Source organism: Pongo pygmaeus, chromosome 1, assembly GCF_028885625.2.
Source record: "Pongo pygmaeus isolate AG05252 chromosome 1, NHGRI_mPonPyg2-v2.0_pri, whole genome shotgun sequence".
Classification (NCBI taxonomy): domain Eukaryota; kingdom Metazoa; phylum Chordata; class Mammalia; order Primates; family Hominidae; genus Pongo; species Pongo pygmaeus.
In genome coordinates, this window is record NC_072373.2 from 213,205,867 (window position 1) to 213,222,340 (window position 16,474).

A 16,474-nucleotide genomic window follows, 5' to 3' on the forward strand; every position below is an offset into this window, starting at 1 on the left:
GGAGGGGAAGCCTTATTTGGGGTTTTCATTTAGATAATTATCTGAAAAACAGGTGCGTATCCTGAGTCACCTGTGCGGAATGAGTTTAAAGCCACACTCTGCTGCCTGGTATCAAGGCTTCCATGGACTATGGCACCTGAATAGTCACCGGGTAACAAGCAAAGAGCATGGTGAGCTTGGCATGTGGACAATGCGCTCACATCAGAGGGGCTCTGCAGTGACCCAAACTGGGGAGCTCATGGGAAATGCAGATCCCCACAGGGCACCCTGTGGCACAGGCATGAAAACGCAGAGAAACCTGCTCCACCAGGGCCTGCGCCGCATCCACACTGTGAGCAAATTGGTTTCAGCAAAACAACATCATCCATCACATTACATTAATGCTGTTAATTTGAATGTTATGGTTTTGTAGCTTTATTTTTATTCAATTTGTGATTTGGTTTTCGTTTTATGATTCTTCAAGGGCTATAAGCAGAAGGAGTTGATTACAGGGAGTTTTGCATTTGTATATATTTGAATAACAATATAATGAAGGGTTCCACAAGAACTTCTTTCCCCTTTAGAAGGGTTCTGGCAGCACGTGACTCTGGTTTGAGGAATGCGGCCACAGACACATCATTGTCACCAAAGGAGGGATCCCCTAAGTGTCCCTGGAGTGCATGAAGGATGCGAGACCGCATGACCAGCAGAAAGGAACCCTGTGCCCCAAGCGGCAGGAAGGGAGTGCAGTCGAGCCAGGGCAAAAGGTGCCTCCGAGGAAGGCACGTGGGGCAGAGGACTCTTCCTACCCAGCAGAGCTGCGGAAAGAGACAGCATCTGGAAGTGGGCACAGCTGTACCGGACCAGCACCCAGATGTCAAGAGTAGGTGGTGCAATCACTCCCTCAGAATTTCCAGAATTGTGGGTGGCCCATGAGGCAACCTCCTGGGTCAGACAGTGGACAGAGGGGGAAGTGAAACCCCAGTGCCTTTCTCACCCATGGAAGATGCCTCGGGCACAGGGTTCCTTTCTGCTGCAATTTAGCATCCTGCATGCATTCAAGGAACACTTATTAATGCCCACCCTACCCTAGGCTCCTGGACGGGGCTGCAGCCAGGCTGAGAGGAGAGACATCAACCGGTCAATCACCCATAAAGGGGAAAATGCACCAGAGGCCTCGAGAGCACGGGAGGGGCAACCCAGTCCAGCATGAGGGCATAAGAAAAGGCTTCTCTGAGGAAGTGCCATTTGAGCCAAGCACAGACGAGACAAAAACACGATGGCAGGAGAGTACTTGGCAAAAGGCACAGGCTGGAGAGGGCGTGGTGGGAGGGAGCGTGGCCCATCCAGGAGCCCAGAGGGGCTGGCATGGCTGCAGCAGAGAGAAGGGGCAGAGGGAGGTGAGTGAGGCAGGTGGGACACCCTCAGGACCGGCAATGGGAAGCCACTGGGGCGGGATGACATGCGCTGATCTGACCCGCATTTTGAAGAATCAGCCCTGGGGATGGGCAGAGGATGGACAGGGAGGGGGCCCAGGTAGGAGGAGGGAGGGAGAGCAGCCAGGTAGCTGGCACAGCAGGACAGAGTGTGTGGCAGCCAATGTGAAGGTGGAGTAAAGTGTGTGGATTAGGAGATGCACCTGCGCACACCCAGGTGAGGCCGTGGCTCTGCATTTCGGTCCAGGGTGGGGCTGCAAAACCAGCAAGAGCTTCCTGGCCAGGCCACCCATCGGCCTGTGTAGGGGTCCCCAAGACGGGGCCAAGCCTGGGTAGGAGCAGCCCAGGCTGTGGCTGATGAGGGTGAGGGTGACGCACGCAGGGCACAGAGAGGGGGTACTCACTCTGAGCCTGCCCTGAGGCGGAGGCCTTCTTGGCGCCTGAGTGCTGGATGAGCACATTGTCCTTGTCATAGGTGCCACCGTCCTGGCCCACCTCCACCACCTGCACCTGGGGCAGCGCCGTGTTCCACTTCACCACATACTTGGGCCCCAGGGGCACCAGGCTGCTGATCTCCAGCTGGCCCCTGTTGGGACAGAGAGGACAAGGCCCTGGAGAGGCCTCAGCCACCCCGCCCCAGGGCTGGCCCAGGGCATTGCTCCTCCACACCAGCTCAGCCAGGCTTCACGCAGCCCCAGCACAAGACCTCAGACCAAAACCAAGCCAGGCAGAGCAGGGAGCCCTCGCCAGGGTAGAAGCACCAGGCGCCCAGGCCCCAGCCCCATATCCAGAATCACATGCCACCAGAGCCCCAGAGCCCCAGAGCCCCAGAGCCCCAGAGCCCCGGAGCCCCCTGAACCACATACCTGTGGTTGGCAGGCCTGGGAAAAAAGACAAGAAGGAAACGGAGGTTGTTATTACAACGGAATGGCTAATCTGGGGGCTGTGACCCCGCTGAGGGCCGACCCTGGGGCTGGGCATCGGGAATAGAAGGAGAGACAGCCTCCTGCGGGGAATGAGGGCATCAGAGGCCAGGTGTGGACAGAAGCGGGCCTTCCTTCATCTCTGGGTCTCACAACAGCCCCGCTAAGAAGCTTAGATGATCCCAGACAAGGACACTGATACTCAGCCAAGTGAAGTGACTCAGCCCAAATCACCCAAACTGATTCCCCAAAACCGGGCCACTAGCACCCCACTTTGCGCTTTGTGCTAGAGCAACATGAAGGCAGAGAGGGTATTCATCATACCGCTGGCACCGCACGGTGCCCAGGATATAAATGGGACTGAAGAATTACCATCTTTGATTGAGTGAGTGAGTAAATGAATGGGTCAGCCATAAGCCCTGCCCAGACCCATCTGTGACAGAGGCTTCCTTGCCTGAGTCCCCAACCAGGCCCTGAGCTCCTGGAGGCAGGGGCTGGGTCTCGTTCTAGTTTGTGAACTGGCACAGGGCCAGGTCTCGATCTACATTCAATGGATTCATAGATGGGCGGACAAATGGGTGGACGGTGAATGAGTGCGCGGGTCCTGAAACAGCCCTGCTTGTCCCCTTCCAGGACTCGTGATCGGTAACCACGGAAAATCCCCAAACCTACTCTGTGACCAAACCCAGGAAGGCCCAAGCTGACTTGGTACACAGCCTAGAACTGATTCAGCTGGGAGGCAGAAGAGCTATGCTGGGATTCACATTCCACCGAGGTGATTGTTTCCCTCCTGGATTTCAGTGATTGTAGCCATACTATTGCTTCTGTGATGCTTTTTAAAGTGGTATCAAGGTGGGGCACGGTGGCTTACGCCTGTAATCCCAGCACTTTGGGAGGCCGAGGCGGGCCGATCACCTGAGGTCAGGAGTTTGAGACCAGCCTGGCCAACATGGTGAAACCCCGTCTCTAATAAAAATACAAAAAAAAAAAAAAAAAATTAGCTAGGTGTGGTGGCACGTGCCTATAATCCCAGCTACTCGGGAGGCTGAGGCAGGAAAATCGCTTAAACCCAGGAGGCGGAGGTTGCAGTGAACCGAGATCGCACCATTGCACTCCAGCCTGGGAGACAGAGCAAGATTCCGTCTCAAAAAATAATAAAATAAAGTCTTGTCAAATATTGAGAGCAGAGATTCTCCTAAGAGCCTGGCTAGAAAAACCATAGCTGAAGTTCTCAGGGAGCATTGGATACAGGGTCCCCTGCAGGACCAAGCAGGGGATGCAAGCGGATGAGCCGGGCAAGGCAGGAAGGCTGGAGAATGGCAGGGCCCAAGCCCCAGCGCCAGGCCCACGTGGCTTGGGCAGCCAGGCCCCAGAATGTTGGATCTCTCCTATGTCTCACCCGTGGTGTGGGCTCCCTGTGTTAGTAAAACATAAGATACCCAGGAGCCTAAAGCAACTGACGGGCCACATCTTCAGGCTCTGGCCTAAAGCCTCACCCTCACCCCACACCAGGGCTCCGGCTCCCAGGCACAGCCCAGCAGCCGGGCTCTGGGCATTTCCACAACCCCTGGCCCAGAACCAGCAAACCAGGCTCCTCTGGGCCGACGATGATGTTCCGGTCTGTGGGGGAAAGGCAAAGGTTCACACTGAGAAATTCTGTGATCTGGCCAGAGCAAAACAGATCTGAGTTAAAGCCGCAGGGATCTGGGGTAGACACAAGGAAGAATCTCTTGAATTTCAATGTGGACAAAACCACTGTTTAGTCACCAACTGCAGAGTTCCAAAACAAACAACTCTGTACCATGGACAGCTGTGTGCCCGAGGCTGAGGGCTGCCCCCGATGACTGCTCCAGGTACTTCCCAGCATTGGGGACCAGCGGCAGAGCAGGGCAAGAGGGATGGGAGAGGAATATTGGAAGCCTAAACCAAGCTCACGTGGGGTCCCACTGTAGAGCGGCCGGCCAAGAGACTGGAGTAGGGCAGGATGGGGTCTCCAGGGAGGGGTGATTGCCCCCTCCAACCCAGGCCCACTTACTTGAAGTTGATGTTGGCGCAGACAAGCATGTCGTTGAGCAGGAAGACCCGACGCTCCTTGGACTTAATTAGCTGCCCGCGGTCCCCGTACACGGTCTCCGTCAACGTCTCACACAGGAGCAGCTGCCGCTGGCCTGAGGTCAACAGCTGGAGGAGGAGCGGCAGGGAAGGTCAGCATCAGCATCGCGGCCCGGCGGCTTTACCGTGCCGGAGACCCAGAATCCTCCCATGGTGCAGAAAGGGAGACTGAGGCTGGGAGAGGTGGAGGAGGTGAAGCCACTCCCTCCATCCCTGGGTGATAAGATGCACTGGGGAGGAAGACCAGAGGACCACACGTTGGGGCCTCCTCTCTGGGGAGGCTATGGGGAGCCTGAGCATTCACCAGCACCCGTGTGGGCCCAGCAGCCAGTGCCCCCTTCTCAGGTGAGCCAGCCATTGCCAGCCCCTCTCTGTAGGGATTCTGCCTGATTGCCACTGCCAAGGACACAGCTCTGGAGTTACAGAAGTGGCTCTGCCCCCATCCCCACTCCTGCTGTGAAGCCCTCGGGCAGGTCACTTCACACGTCCAAGCCTTAGTTTACTCAGCCACCAAGTGGGGGCAGATACCTCTACTGCTCAGATCACACAAGGTAATGAACATGTGACCGGGTCTGGCTACATGACTCTTGGGGTCCAGTGCAAAATGAAAACACAGGCTCTTGTGCAAAGTGACTATGAATTTCAAGATGGCCATGGCAGAACATGAAAGCAAGCATGGGGCCCTTCTGGGCACCAGCCATGTGTGATGGCACAGGTCATGTGTGATGGCACAGGTCATGTGTGATGGCATGGGTCACGTGTGATGGCACGGGTCATGTGTGATGGCACGGGTCACGTGTGATGGCACAGGTCATGGCCTGAAAGGCCGGCCCTGTATGTGTGCTCCATAGAGAGCTACTGTCTGTGACAGTCTTCACAGTGGAGCAGGAGTGGCCTTGTGCAGGGGACCCCATCCTGCACCCCAACCTGTTGAAAGCCTTGGCCTGTCTCGCCTCTTAGATGGCCTCATGACAGAGTTGGAATAGACCTGCCAGTCAATAACACCACCCTCTGAGGACAAAGACTTTCATACCCCAGGCATCCAAGCAGGCATTTGCCAACCTCAGGCTGGATGTCAATACCCCCCCTGCTAGTGTCAGGGCCACCAACCCATCCAGGGACCCCCTGGGAAAACGTCTTTTTTCTAAAGGGGATTTTTTTCTGGGAGGGAGGGAGGATATTCAGCAAAATTAATTCCCAAAACCTGTGACTCTGACGACAACCATTACTCTCCCCTTCCTTCCCCATCCTGTCTGGGAAAAGGACAGATCACCCTGCGCCTCCTCGGGACAGAAAAGGACAGATCACCCCAAGCCTCCCCAGAGAGAAAAAGACAGATCACCCCCGGGCATCCCTAGAGAGAAAAAGACAGATCACCCCCGGGCATCCCCAGGAGAGAAAAGGACAGATCACACTGAGCCTCCTCGGGAGAGAATGCTGTTATTCTCCAAAGCATCATCTCTCTCAAGTCGGCACACAACCAAAAGTCCCAGTGGGACCAAATGCCTACTGTGTGCCAGGCACTGAGGATGGCGCTTAATATTCCACATCTCATTGAATCAGCTCAGCGGTCCTTGAGGCCATCCGCATTGCCCAGGTGAGGAAACTGAGATTCCAGGGGTAAAGTGACTTGCTGAGACCCACACACTGTTGATTGACAGCACAGGACAGAGCCAGGCCACGTTCACCATTCCCTGCATTGAGCAGCTAGTGCACAGTGTGACAGGAGCCAGGGGAGGCCCCACCGCTCCTAACATGCAGGAGGACTCAGGGTCCCCCACAGCTGCTAAGGCTAGGCTCCGCCTCACTATTTCCACAAGGAAACCAAACGCCAACTCAAGAGAACACTACTCGGACCTTGAAGACAGCAGGGCCCCCCGCCCCAAGGGCGCCAAATGTGCCATGACCCAAAACTTGGAAGAGGAAAGTCCCGTGGGCTCTGGCAGTCAGCCCTGCCCCCTTGGCAGATGAAAACCAACAAAAAGAAAAAGAAAACCAGGATATTGCACAAACGGCCCTCTGGAGTCTCCTGCCTAGGCTATTTTGAAACAGCTGGCATGGTTCCGTTTCGGGTTACACCCAGTTTCATTTCTGCTTCTTCCTGGGTGATGGTGATGGGGACATCACTGAACAGGTCACAGAACTGGCCAGGACTGTCCAGGGAGGGCCCTGGAGGGGGAAGCCCAGGGTGTGGCCTCCACCACACTCTTCCTAACATCTCACACGGCAAATGGAGACACACGGCAAACGGGGTGGGTCCAACCCACCCTCACCCGGCAAATGGAGACACGGAAGCTTAGAGCCTCTAGTCCTTTGCCCAACATCAAACAGGTCTCCCTTACCTCCAGCCAGGGCCCACCTCACAGAGCAGGAGAGGGTAGAACGGCTCTTCCCAACCACTACAGAATTTATTTCCTCCTCCCAAGAGGCCTCTCCCCACTGTGGCTGCACAGGTGTATGAGGCAAAGCAAGAGAAAGCCTCTTGGTCACCGAAGAGGGAGCCGAAGGTGGGGAGAGAAGAAGATTCCTGAGCGCAAAGGCCAGCACGGGTGGCCATGGCAGGGCTGAAGGCTTTTTCTCCCGAGACATTCCAAACTCGAGGCTTGTGTGGGGGATGGCTGAGTTAGTCCTGCCTGGAATCAGGGGGTGGAGAGTGACCCTGCCCCTCATGCCCAACCTCAGCCACGTGGAAGGGGACATCCCCAGGAGAGGGCACTGTCCCCTGCCCATCTCGTCTTCCCTACCCCAATCCTCCTGGAGCAGGTAAAATAAACTCAGATGCCTTAGGGGCCAGCAGGTAACATCAGTGGGAAAGGTGGGTGGGAACCAAGGGGAAGTGGACAGCTGCCACTCAGGGGGCTGGTGCCACGTGGAAAGGTGGGTCGGTGAGCCAGCCCTTCCTACCCTCCCGGGAGACCCACAAGTCTGAATTTTATAGGATCTCTCTCAATTTTTAAATGTTGGCAACTATGGCCATGTTCTTAAAAATACTGTGTGGGCCAGGCGCAGTGGCTCATGCCTGTAATCCCAACACTTTGGGAGGCTGAGGCAGGAGGATCACTTGATCCCAGGAGTTTGAGACCAGCCTGGGCATCATAGTGAGACCCCATCTCTACCAAAAAAAAAAAAAATTAATTAGCTGGGTGTGGTAGCTCGTGCCTGTAGTCCCAGCTACTCGAGAGGCTGAGGCAGGAGGCTCACTTGAGCCCAGGAGCTCAAGGCTGCAGTGAGCCGTTATTGTACCACTGTACTCCAGCCTGGGCAACAGCATGAGGCCCTGTCTCAAAATAAAATTAAATTAAATAGAATAAAATACTGTGTGGGCCACAATACAACCTGCAACCTGAATTTGGCCTGAAGCAAGAGAGTCCTAAGATGTGGGTTGCCTGAAGTTTGGCACTGCAGGGGACCCTACAGGAGGCCTTGTCCCCGCCCCACTTCACAGGCATGGGGTGGAAAGCAAAGATGCTGATGCAGGTTAGACAGCATTCTATACTGTAAAGTGCAGCGCACATGGAAAGGGCCACTGTCCCTCTGGGCACTCCTTCCTGGACTTAGAAAGGTCTTCCCCGTGCTGCTGAAACCTCCCTCCCGGGAATGGCTAGCCACAGGCCTTAGTTCTGCTTTTAGGACCCCACAGAGCCAAGAGGCTCCCAGTCTATTCCCCAGAAGATTTGAACCTCTCCCTATGACCTCACACAGTATCCCTTCTCCAAAGAACAGTCCTGCAATGTGCCCAGGGCCTGGGCACCCCAGCCTCAACTATCCCAGCCCTCCCCTACCCTCCAGTAAGTGAACAGGGGGGCTGGGGTGTGGGACCTCCCAGAGACCCCAGCACAGCGCCAGGCAGTTCATGTCATGTGCTGAGAGGGAAGAAGAGGGACTCCAGTGACCAACAGGTGACTCTGTGAGGTGACCTTGTGCTTTAAAAACAGGGTCCTCTACAGACTCATTTGCAAGTCTTTTGATTTTTTTTTTTTTTCCTTTGGAGACAGAGTCTCCCTCTGTCACCCAGGCTGGAGTGCAGTGGCACAATCTCGGTTCACTGCAACCTCTGCCTCCTGAGTTCAAGTGATTCTCCTTCCTCAGCCTCCCGAGTAGCTGGGATTACAGGCGTGTGCCACCATGCCTGGCTAATTTTTATATTTTTAGTAGAGACAAGGTTTCACCATGTTGGCCAGGCTGGTCTCGAACTCCTGACCTCAGGTGATCTGCCTGCCTTGGCCTCCCAAAGTGCTGGGACTACAGGTGTGAGCTACCACACCCAGCCCAATTTTTTTTTTTTTTTTAAATAGCATGTTCCTAAGCGGCAACCCCAAAACGTGGCATGGACTTTTCATCTTTCTTCTTGTGTTAAGGACAATCAGGAAGCCGCTTTGCCAGCTCCCTCTTTTGCTGCAGCAGCCCTGGGGCTCCGGTGCTATTAAATGCTCTTCGTTTCAGAGGGAACAAGTGAGGTTCAGAGAGGGTGGGTGATTCCCTTGAGGGCACACAGCAAGCACCTGTGGCAAAATCTGGATCTAAACCCAGATTCTGACTCTCCAGAGCCTGCTCATTTAACTAGGCTTTGATTTCTGGAGTCTTTACTGGAAATCACACTGATGCGCAAAATGAACTTTTATCCTAAAATAACATGAACAGGAATGAACGTGGGGGTTCCTGCTGAGGATCCAATCCTCGAGGTCACGTCTGTGGGCCTGGAAGAGCAAGGCCTCCCCTCCCTCAGAGAACACTGCCACCTAGTGGGTGGCGTGAGGCAGGGGCACGGGCAGGAGCACAGGTGAGGGCAGGCAGGTGGGAGGCCCGGCTTACCTTGTTGAGGCTGCTGCGGTCACTGACGCTCTTGGTCAGCTGCTGGATCTCAGCTACCTGGTCAGCCAGCCGCTTCTGCTCGTTCAGCTTCTCCGCCAGCGTCTCCAGCTCCGTGAGGGCCAGCTGCAGTGACAGCCTGTCCGGATGGCCCCTGGGGGTGTTCTTCAGCATGTCCTGCCAGGCCAGAGCAGAGACTGAGCAGCCCACCCATGACCAACTCTACCCCAGCCTGGGGCAAAGCCTCACCCTGCGCACCCCCCTACACACACTGGGTCTGCAAAGGGCCCGGCCGGAGGCCAGGACAGATGGCACCAGATGCAGAACAAGACCTCAAGAAACAGCTAATGAATGAAAAAGAAAACAAAAGCATAGATCTTTCTAGGAAGAGACCCACATGAACTGAAAGCGGGGTCTCAAACAGATATTTGTCCAGCCACGTTCATAGCAGCATTAGCCACAGTTGCCAAAATGTGGAGGCAAAAATGTCCATCGACAGACGAACGGGTAAACAAAATGTGGTCTCTCCATACAATGGCGTATTATTCAGCCTTGAAAAGGAAGGAAATTCAGACACATGCTAGGACACGATGAATCTTGAAGACCTCACGTTAAGGAAAACAAGCCAGTCACGAAAAGAAAAACACTGTATGATTCCACGTATGCGTGTTTTCCTAGAGCAGTCAGAGTCCTAGAGACACAGGGTAGAATGGTGGTTGCCAGAGGCTGTGGGGAGGGAGAATCGGGAGTTGTTGAACGGGCAGAGTTTCAGTTTGGGATGATGAGAAAGTTCTGGGATGGGTGGTGGTGATGGTTGCAGAACAATGTGAATGCACTTAGAAATGGTTATGATGGTAAATAAATAAATTTATAGATCAATCACTGATCAATTGATAAATGGTATGGTTACGTAAGAGCCCACTCCCACAGGCCAGCAGTACTGAGAGTGGAGAGGAATGCGCCGCTGGACCCCTCAGCCTGGTAGCCACCCTCTCAGCTCCCTGATGAGGGCCAGCCCCTGCCCAAGGACCCTCAGTGGTTGGGACAGTGTCCCAAGCTCTCCAGGACCCTGTGTGGGGCTAATGTCCCTTAGGAATCCCCTGTTCTGAAGCTCGAATCTGAAATGGCCAAGCTCAGCATGTTTACCGAGCATCTCCTCCATGCCAGGAGCCCTGCGGTCCTGGGATTCCCTGTGCCTTCACTCCCTTCCTGCAACCCAGGCTCAGGCCACCAGCAGTCCCTCGGCATCCCCCACAGAGAAGCGTGCAAACTGAGCTGTCGGTTACAATCAGTTTCACTCTAGAAGTGGAGAAAGACGAGGCCAGAGTCCCACAGCAGGTTGGGTGGGTTGTGGATCACAGACAAGAGCCGAGACCTCCTCCCTCCCACCCCGGGAGGCGCCTCCCAGCCCACAGGCAAACCCCATGGGTCGAGGCTGCTGGAATCCCGAGCAGTACCTGAAGCAGGAGGATGAACTGTGGGAACCTCTGGATGGGCTTGACCATCAGCCCATAGAGGGTGACACGGTCTGAGCTGCACACCTGCCGTCGCTGGTGGAGACAAGGTTCCGTCATTCGCTGACCCCCTGCAGAGAGGGCCCAGTGCCCCAGAGTCCAGACACTGTCCCCATTCTGGGCTCCTCTCCCCAGGCCCTAAGACCTTGCCCATCCCTGGGCTTGCAAGAAGAGCGGAGAGAGGTCCCTGGTTCTGCAGCCAGGGATCCCTCTCACCACCAGTGCCCCTGCATGGCCGCGCACCCTCAGGAGACTAAAGCAGTCATCTTAAGGTCTCTGAACTAAAGGCATAACTGGGAAACTCAGCAATTTATTCAAGACGTCAGACTTCTAGAAGTGGCCAAGGCAACCATTCCCTCCACTTAAACTAAACGCAGACAGGTTTGGGCTAGGGTAAGGGGCGGGGCACAGGGGGACCTTCTGTCCTGTCTCTTGCATCCATCCCCCATTCCATCCACACACCTGTTACCTGGTCCTGGCCCCCATATGCTGCAATCCCACAGTTTCTCCACCTGCCTCCACTTCCATCTGCCCCAGCTCAAAATCCTTCAATGGCTCCCCATTACCTGAAATATTACATCCTAAGCCCTGGGCCTGGAGGTCTAGAACCACCCAAACTGAACTCAGCTGCCTCTCAGTGTGCACACTCCTGGGACTCCCCAACAGGCATCAGTGCTCCCAGAATCCAAACAGACCTGCCCAGCCCTCTTCTCCTGCCTCTCACCTTTGCTCCACTATCCTTACGCCTGATACAGCCTCTCCTCTGTCTTTACCTGGCACCATTCCACCATCCCCCGCCAGGGCCCATGTCAGATGGCGGCTCCTCCTGATCCCCTGTTCTCTTCGATGGGGACAGTGGGTTCCTCCACCGAGGCCATGGCAACTAACCTGTGCTGCCGGCACATGTGTGCGTGTCCTGGCACCTAGCCCAGCTGCATCCTCTGCCAGCCAGCAGGCTCCCTGCAGGCAGGGGCTCTGACTCACTAGACTACGCTCCCAAAGAAATCAGCGGAGCCTGGGCACATGAGAACTCAGAAGATTTTCGAAGCCTTTAACCTTTACTCTCCCAAGCAATGCCCAAGATACCCCTTTAAGGAATTTCCTCACCCTTTTATAAATGAGGAAAAGGAACCAGCTTAGCAACCCTGGAGCCACAGCCTGCCACAGGACCAGCGAGGCAGACCCACCCACTCACCAGAGCACAGGAGGCAAAGGGTCAGCAAGGTGACACAAGTCTCCCCTCCACCCTGCCAAAGCTCCAGGATCCCAACTGCTTACAGACACTTGGCTACGCTCCTCCCAGGGGCAGGAGGGAACGATTTTCTTCCCATGGGACTGGGCTGCCCCAAAAGAAAGAGGGGAGGTGTCCAGGCCAAAGCTATGATGTCATACCCAAAGCTGGGGCCAAAATGCTCCCTCCCTCCTGAGCAATCTCCCTGCCCACCCCGACCAGGCACGGTACCACTGTGGAGGCCCACCTTGAGGAACTCGAGGAAGGCAGGCTTGGTGAGGCAGGCCTTCTTGATGATGGACATGGCACTGGTGAAGTTGTTCACGTAGTCACTGTACACATCTAACACCATGGACTTGGAAAACTGAAACGAGGCAGGTGTGGGCCAGGGAGGCCGCCTCAATGAAGGGAGCAGAAAGAAACGAGGCAGGTGTGGGCCAGGGAGGCCACCTCAATGCAGGGAGCGGAAGGGCAGCCTGCACTCACCCCACACTCCCTTGGGGCCTCGAGCTGTGCAAATCCATCACCCCCACTGGGGTGTGGACATGGGGCTCAGAGAAGTAGAGAGGCTGGCCTGAGGTCACAGGTGGGATGGGGTGGTGCCACAGGAGAGCCCAGGGGGCCTTCACCTCGCAAGTCTCCATCCCCAGTGCAGCAGCCCAAGCCCACAGGTGGCGGGAGGAGAAGGGCGGGGGGAACACCCCTTCTACTGCATTCACGTTCCGGAAATCAAATACCCCTTGCCCTCCACCTTTAAGGAAAGTGCTCCTGGCCACTCACCGGGCAGTGTGCCCGGAGTTGAGTTGCCGAGGGAGGGACGGTCCGCCTGGAGTCAACCAACCCTCTCTCCAGAGCCCCTTGACATACACCCGGGACATTGGACCTATTCAGTGACTCTATCAAGCACTGTGGCTTTCAAAAAAAAGTTTTTTTTCTTTTAGCAAAACCTAATTACCTAAAACACATCAAAGTAGAGTGCTACCAACTTGACCTTCCCTCACCACATGAACATCTAGGGTCCACAGTCTTCAGCTAGAAAAGCCAGAAATCCAGTGCACCCCTCATTCCACAGATGGGAAGCCTGGGCTCAGAGTGGGCCCTGGACCTGCCCTAGGTTGCAGAACTGAGCTGGGACCAGAACCAGGTCCCCCGGATCGTGAGCCAGTGCACCTTCCCCAGCACTGCAGCACATCCTCTCCGGGCCAAAGTTGTGGTCTTTCACAGCATTTCACACTGGCTTGAAACCCCTCAAGTGCTCGGTAAAGGAGCTTGCGACCGGCCAGGTGGCTGCCCACAGTGACTGGGAGGCCAGGGGGTGCTGCCACCTGGGAGGAGCCGGGACAGCCACCTGGCTTCATCAGCACCATGGCCTGCCAGGTATATCCAAGGACATCCTGGCCACTTCAAGGTGTCATGCTTACCCCTAGATCAGGCCCAGAAGACCCTGCCACCCTCTAATCCCACTGACTTGAACAAGGCGAGCAGGCAGAGGCAGGAGGCTGGACTGCATGGCCCCAGGGTCAGACTGGTTGTAGTTTTACCTTGGTGGGCTGGGGAAAAAGTCTGGGGACACTTACCGAGGCCACGAAGAGGTCTCCGATCTTCTCGGTGGAATCCCACTCAGCCACGCGGGAGGACAGGGCGATCTGGAACATGGAGTGGCAGTGCAGGATCTCCTTCACGCGGAAGAACACCACCTGGCACTTGCGGGCGCTCAGCGCCTTGGGCTCCATCTCCATCAGGGGGTTGCGGTAGTCCTGCCGGGGAGGGCGGGGTGAGGCCACAGGCCAGGCCGCAGCCTCTCTCCCTACCTGCCTTCATGCAGAACTCGGCCAGCCATGAATGGGCCTTCCTGTGGCACGGTAGGGAGGCACTCATCCCTCGCTCCTCATGCATCTTTCCGGAAGGATCTCCATCAACATAATACCCCTGGCCTCACTGGCCACACACAACACCCCCATGCTTCTGTGTTAAATTGGTCAGGAGGAAGAGGGTCTTTTATGCGCCATCTGCCTGCAAGGAGCTCCTTAGAGGCCGGCCTGAGGGCGAAGCTCTGCCTGTCACTGAGCCGGTGAGGGGTAAGGTCACTACAAGCTCCCTTGGCTCCCACACCCCACATCAGTCTCCAATCAGCTTTGTCAGAGACGGGTGATATGTTCATCTCTACCTGTCTGATGCCTGGGGTCCCTCTCTGAGGATCCAAACCCAAGAGGGGAAGAGATGGTATCATTAGCAATAATTCCCTGCCCTGGTGACCTTACTCTGGTAGCCCACAACCTCCCGGAAAAGTCACTGTCTCAGGGATTCAAACACTGTCTCAGGGATTCTCAGGTCGGCACATACTAGTCACTTCATGCAAGCATCTGCTCAGCAATCCCTGGGCCTCCTGATGCAAAAGAGAGGACTCGATCCTACTCCTCTCAATGCAAGAAGGAGGACTCCATCCTACACATCTTCCCACCTAAGGATCCCAGGAGGATGGGAAGACATGGCCCAAGCCCCAGGGGCTCCCAGAGTGGCAAGGAGGACACAGTCCCTTCCAGGCATAAATGGGGGTATATGCCCTCAGCTCTCCAGGAGTCATTTCAAAGAATCCCATTTTGTTCACAAAGAAGTCACTCCCGTGGACACCAGGGCATCAGGAATTCTTGCTGCCTCCATTTGGAGGTTCTACCGTCCCCATAAAGCAGTGCTGGCTTATGATCCTGTCCCCTTAAAACTGCCCACAGTCCCCAAACACTCCATATAAAGTAACCCTCCAGGGCTCTCCCTGCTTCTCCCCAGAGACCCTTGAGAACTCCCCGAAGTCGCACCTGGAGTATCCGCTTCAGAGACTCCACGTAGCTGCCTTCGCTCTGCACAATGGAGCCCAGGATATGCCTCCGGACCACCTGCTCGGGCCGAAAAGCACGGTCAGGGCACATGACACCTGCTGCACAGGGTCAGTGCCTGCTGTGGCCCAGTGACAGGAAGGGGAGCTGACGACTACAGGACAGAGAAACCCATCCCTCCCAGGTCCCACCTGGGACCACTGGGCCTGGTGGCTGCTCTTCCTTCCAGAGCCCCTGCCAACCCTGAAGAAATGCCCTGCTGCCCGGGCTGCAGCATGGAGGAGGAAGGGCATATCCCAGGGAAAGCCCCTCTACGCACATACATCTGGGGATGGGGTAATCACCATGCTCCTCCATGGTGGCGGGTGACCACCTCCATCTTTGGACAACTCTAATAGAAAATCCTAGGCCGGGCAAGGCGGCTCATGCCTGTAATCCCAGCACTTTGGGAGGCAGAGATGGGCAAATCACCTGAAGTCAGGAGTTCGAAACCAGCCTGGCCAACATGGTAAAACCCCGTCTCTAGTAAAAATACAAAAATCAGCGGGACGTGGTGGCGCTTGCCTATAGTCCCAGCTACTTGGGAGGCTGAGGCAAGAGAATTGCTGGAACCTGGGAGGCAGAGGTTGCAGTGAGCCAAGACCGTGCCACTGCACTCCAGCCTGGGCAACAGAGCAAGACTCCATCTCAAAAAAAAAAAGAAAAGAAAATTCTGTCTTAGCATTAGCGTGAACTGAATCTCAGCTCCCTTCACTTGCGAATGAAATCCTTGAGCTATCTCTCTTCCACAAGACAGGCCTTGGGGTACCGTCCCCCTACACGGGTGGTCTCTGCTTCTGCCTAAACATCCCCAGTCCCTTCTTTCCCTTCCGTCATCACCCTAACCCCTCCAGAAACCTGGCCCAAGGAGGGGATCACAACCCCTCAGCTGCAGCCTGCAGCACCCCGTCGAGCATGGTGTGGCTTGCACCTCCCTCAGCTGAGGATCTTTCCAACACAGTCACCTGGCTCCCACCCCAGACCTTCTGAAGTTCTACTGTCCTCTGAACAAGGTGGAACCTGGATATCAGGGACTTTGAAATCTTCCCAGGTGGCTCTATTGTGCAGCAAAGTTAGGACGGTGCTCACAGGAGGTGTCACATGTGAGAGGGGTCCGAGGGGGAGCCCATCCCTCTCGATCTCGGGTTGGGAGGTGACTGACCCCCTACTCTACCCCCACAGCTATCCTGAGTGCCCATCAGGAGCCCACCACCACCAGAACCCTGGTCCCCTGCCCTACTCCCTCTGCTGCCTCCTCCTGCCTCCAGCAGGCTCTTCTCCCATCTTCCCACTGCCCTGCCTGCGGCCAGGCCTGGCCACACAGTCCCAGCAGATGGCAAGACCACTGTCCCATTGTTGATCCATTGTCAACAATCCCCAGGTACTCAAGTGGCACCCAGAGCAGAGCACAAGGACATTTGGGGCCGCGTAACTCCCCGTGGTGGGGCTGTCCCATGCCTCGTAGGATGTTCAGCAGCTTCCCCGGTCTCTGCCCACCAGATGCCAGCAGCAACCCAAGTGGCGACAACCAAAATTGTCTCCAGATGTTGCCAAATGTCTCCTGGGGGGCAAAAATCACCCTTGGTTGAGAGCTGCTGGC

General features: G+C 55.7%; 1 protein-coding gene across 11 annotated transcripts in view; it reads right to left on the minus strand.

Annotated features, from left to right (window-relative positions):
* ARHGEF10L (Rho guanine nucleotide exchange factor 10 like) overlaps nucleotides 1-16,474 on the minus strand; it is a 163,124-nt gene that overhangs the window by 66,047 nt on the left and 80,603 nt on the right. For 6 of the 11 annotated variants that reach the window (XM_054435867.2, XM_054435855.2, XM_054435897.2 and 3 more), the window contains 8 exons: nucleotides 14,818-14,895; nucleotides 13,582-13,761; nucleotides 12,252-12,368; nucleotides 10,717-10,809; nucleotides 9,263-9,436; nucleotides 4,374-4,519; nucleotides 2,282-2,296; nucleotides 1,820-2,001 (listed from right to left, as the gene is read on the minus strand). In XM_054435867.2, coding sequence (XP_054291842.1) covers nucleotides 1,820-2,001; nucleotides 2,282-2,296; nucleotides 4,374-4,519; nucleotides 9,263-9,436; nucleotides 10,717-10,809; nucleotides 12,252-12,368; nucleotides 13,582-13,761; nucleotides 14,818-14,895 — 985 coding nt within the window. The remainder of the gene's footprint in view (nucleotides 1-1,819; nucleotides 2,002-2,281; nucleotides 2,297-4,373; nucleotides 4,520-9,262; nucleotides 9,437-10,716; nucleotides 10,810-12,251; nucleotides 12,369-13,581; nucleotides 13,762-14,817; nucleotides 14,896-16,474) is intronic. The other 5 variants (XM_054435883.2, XM_054435874.2, XM_054435903.2 and 2 more) reach the window with 1 other exon arrangement.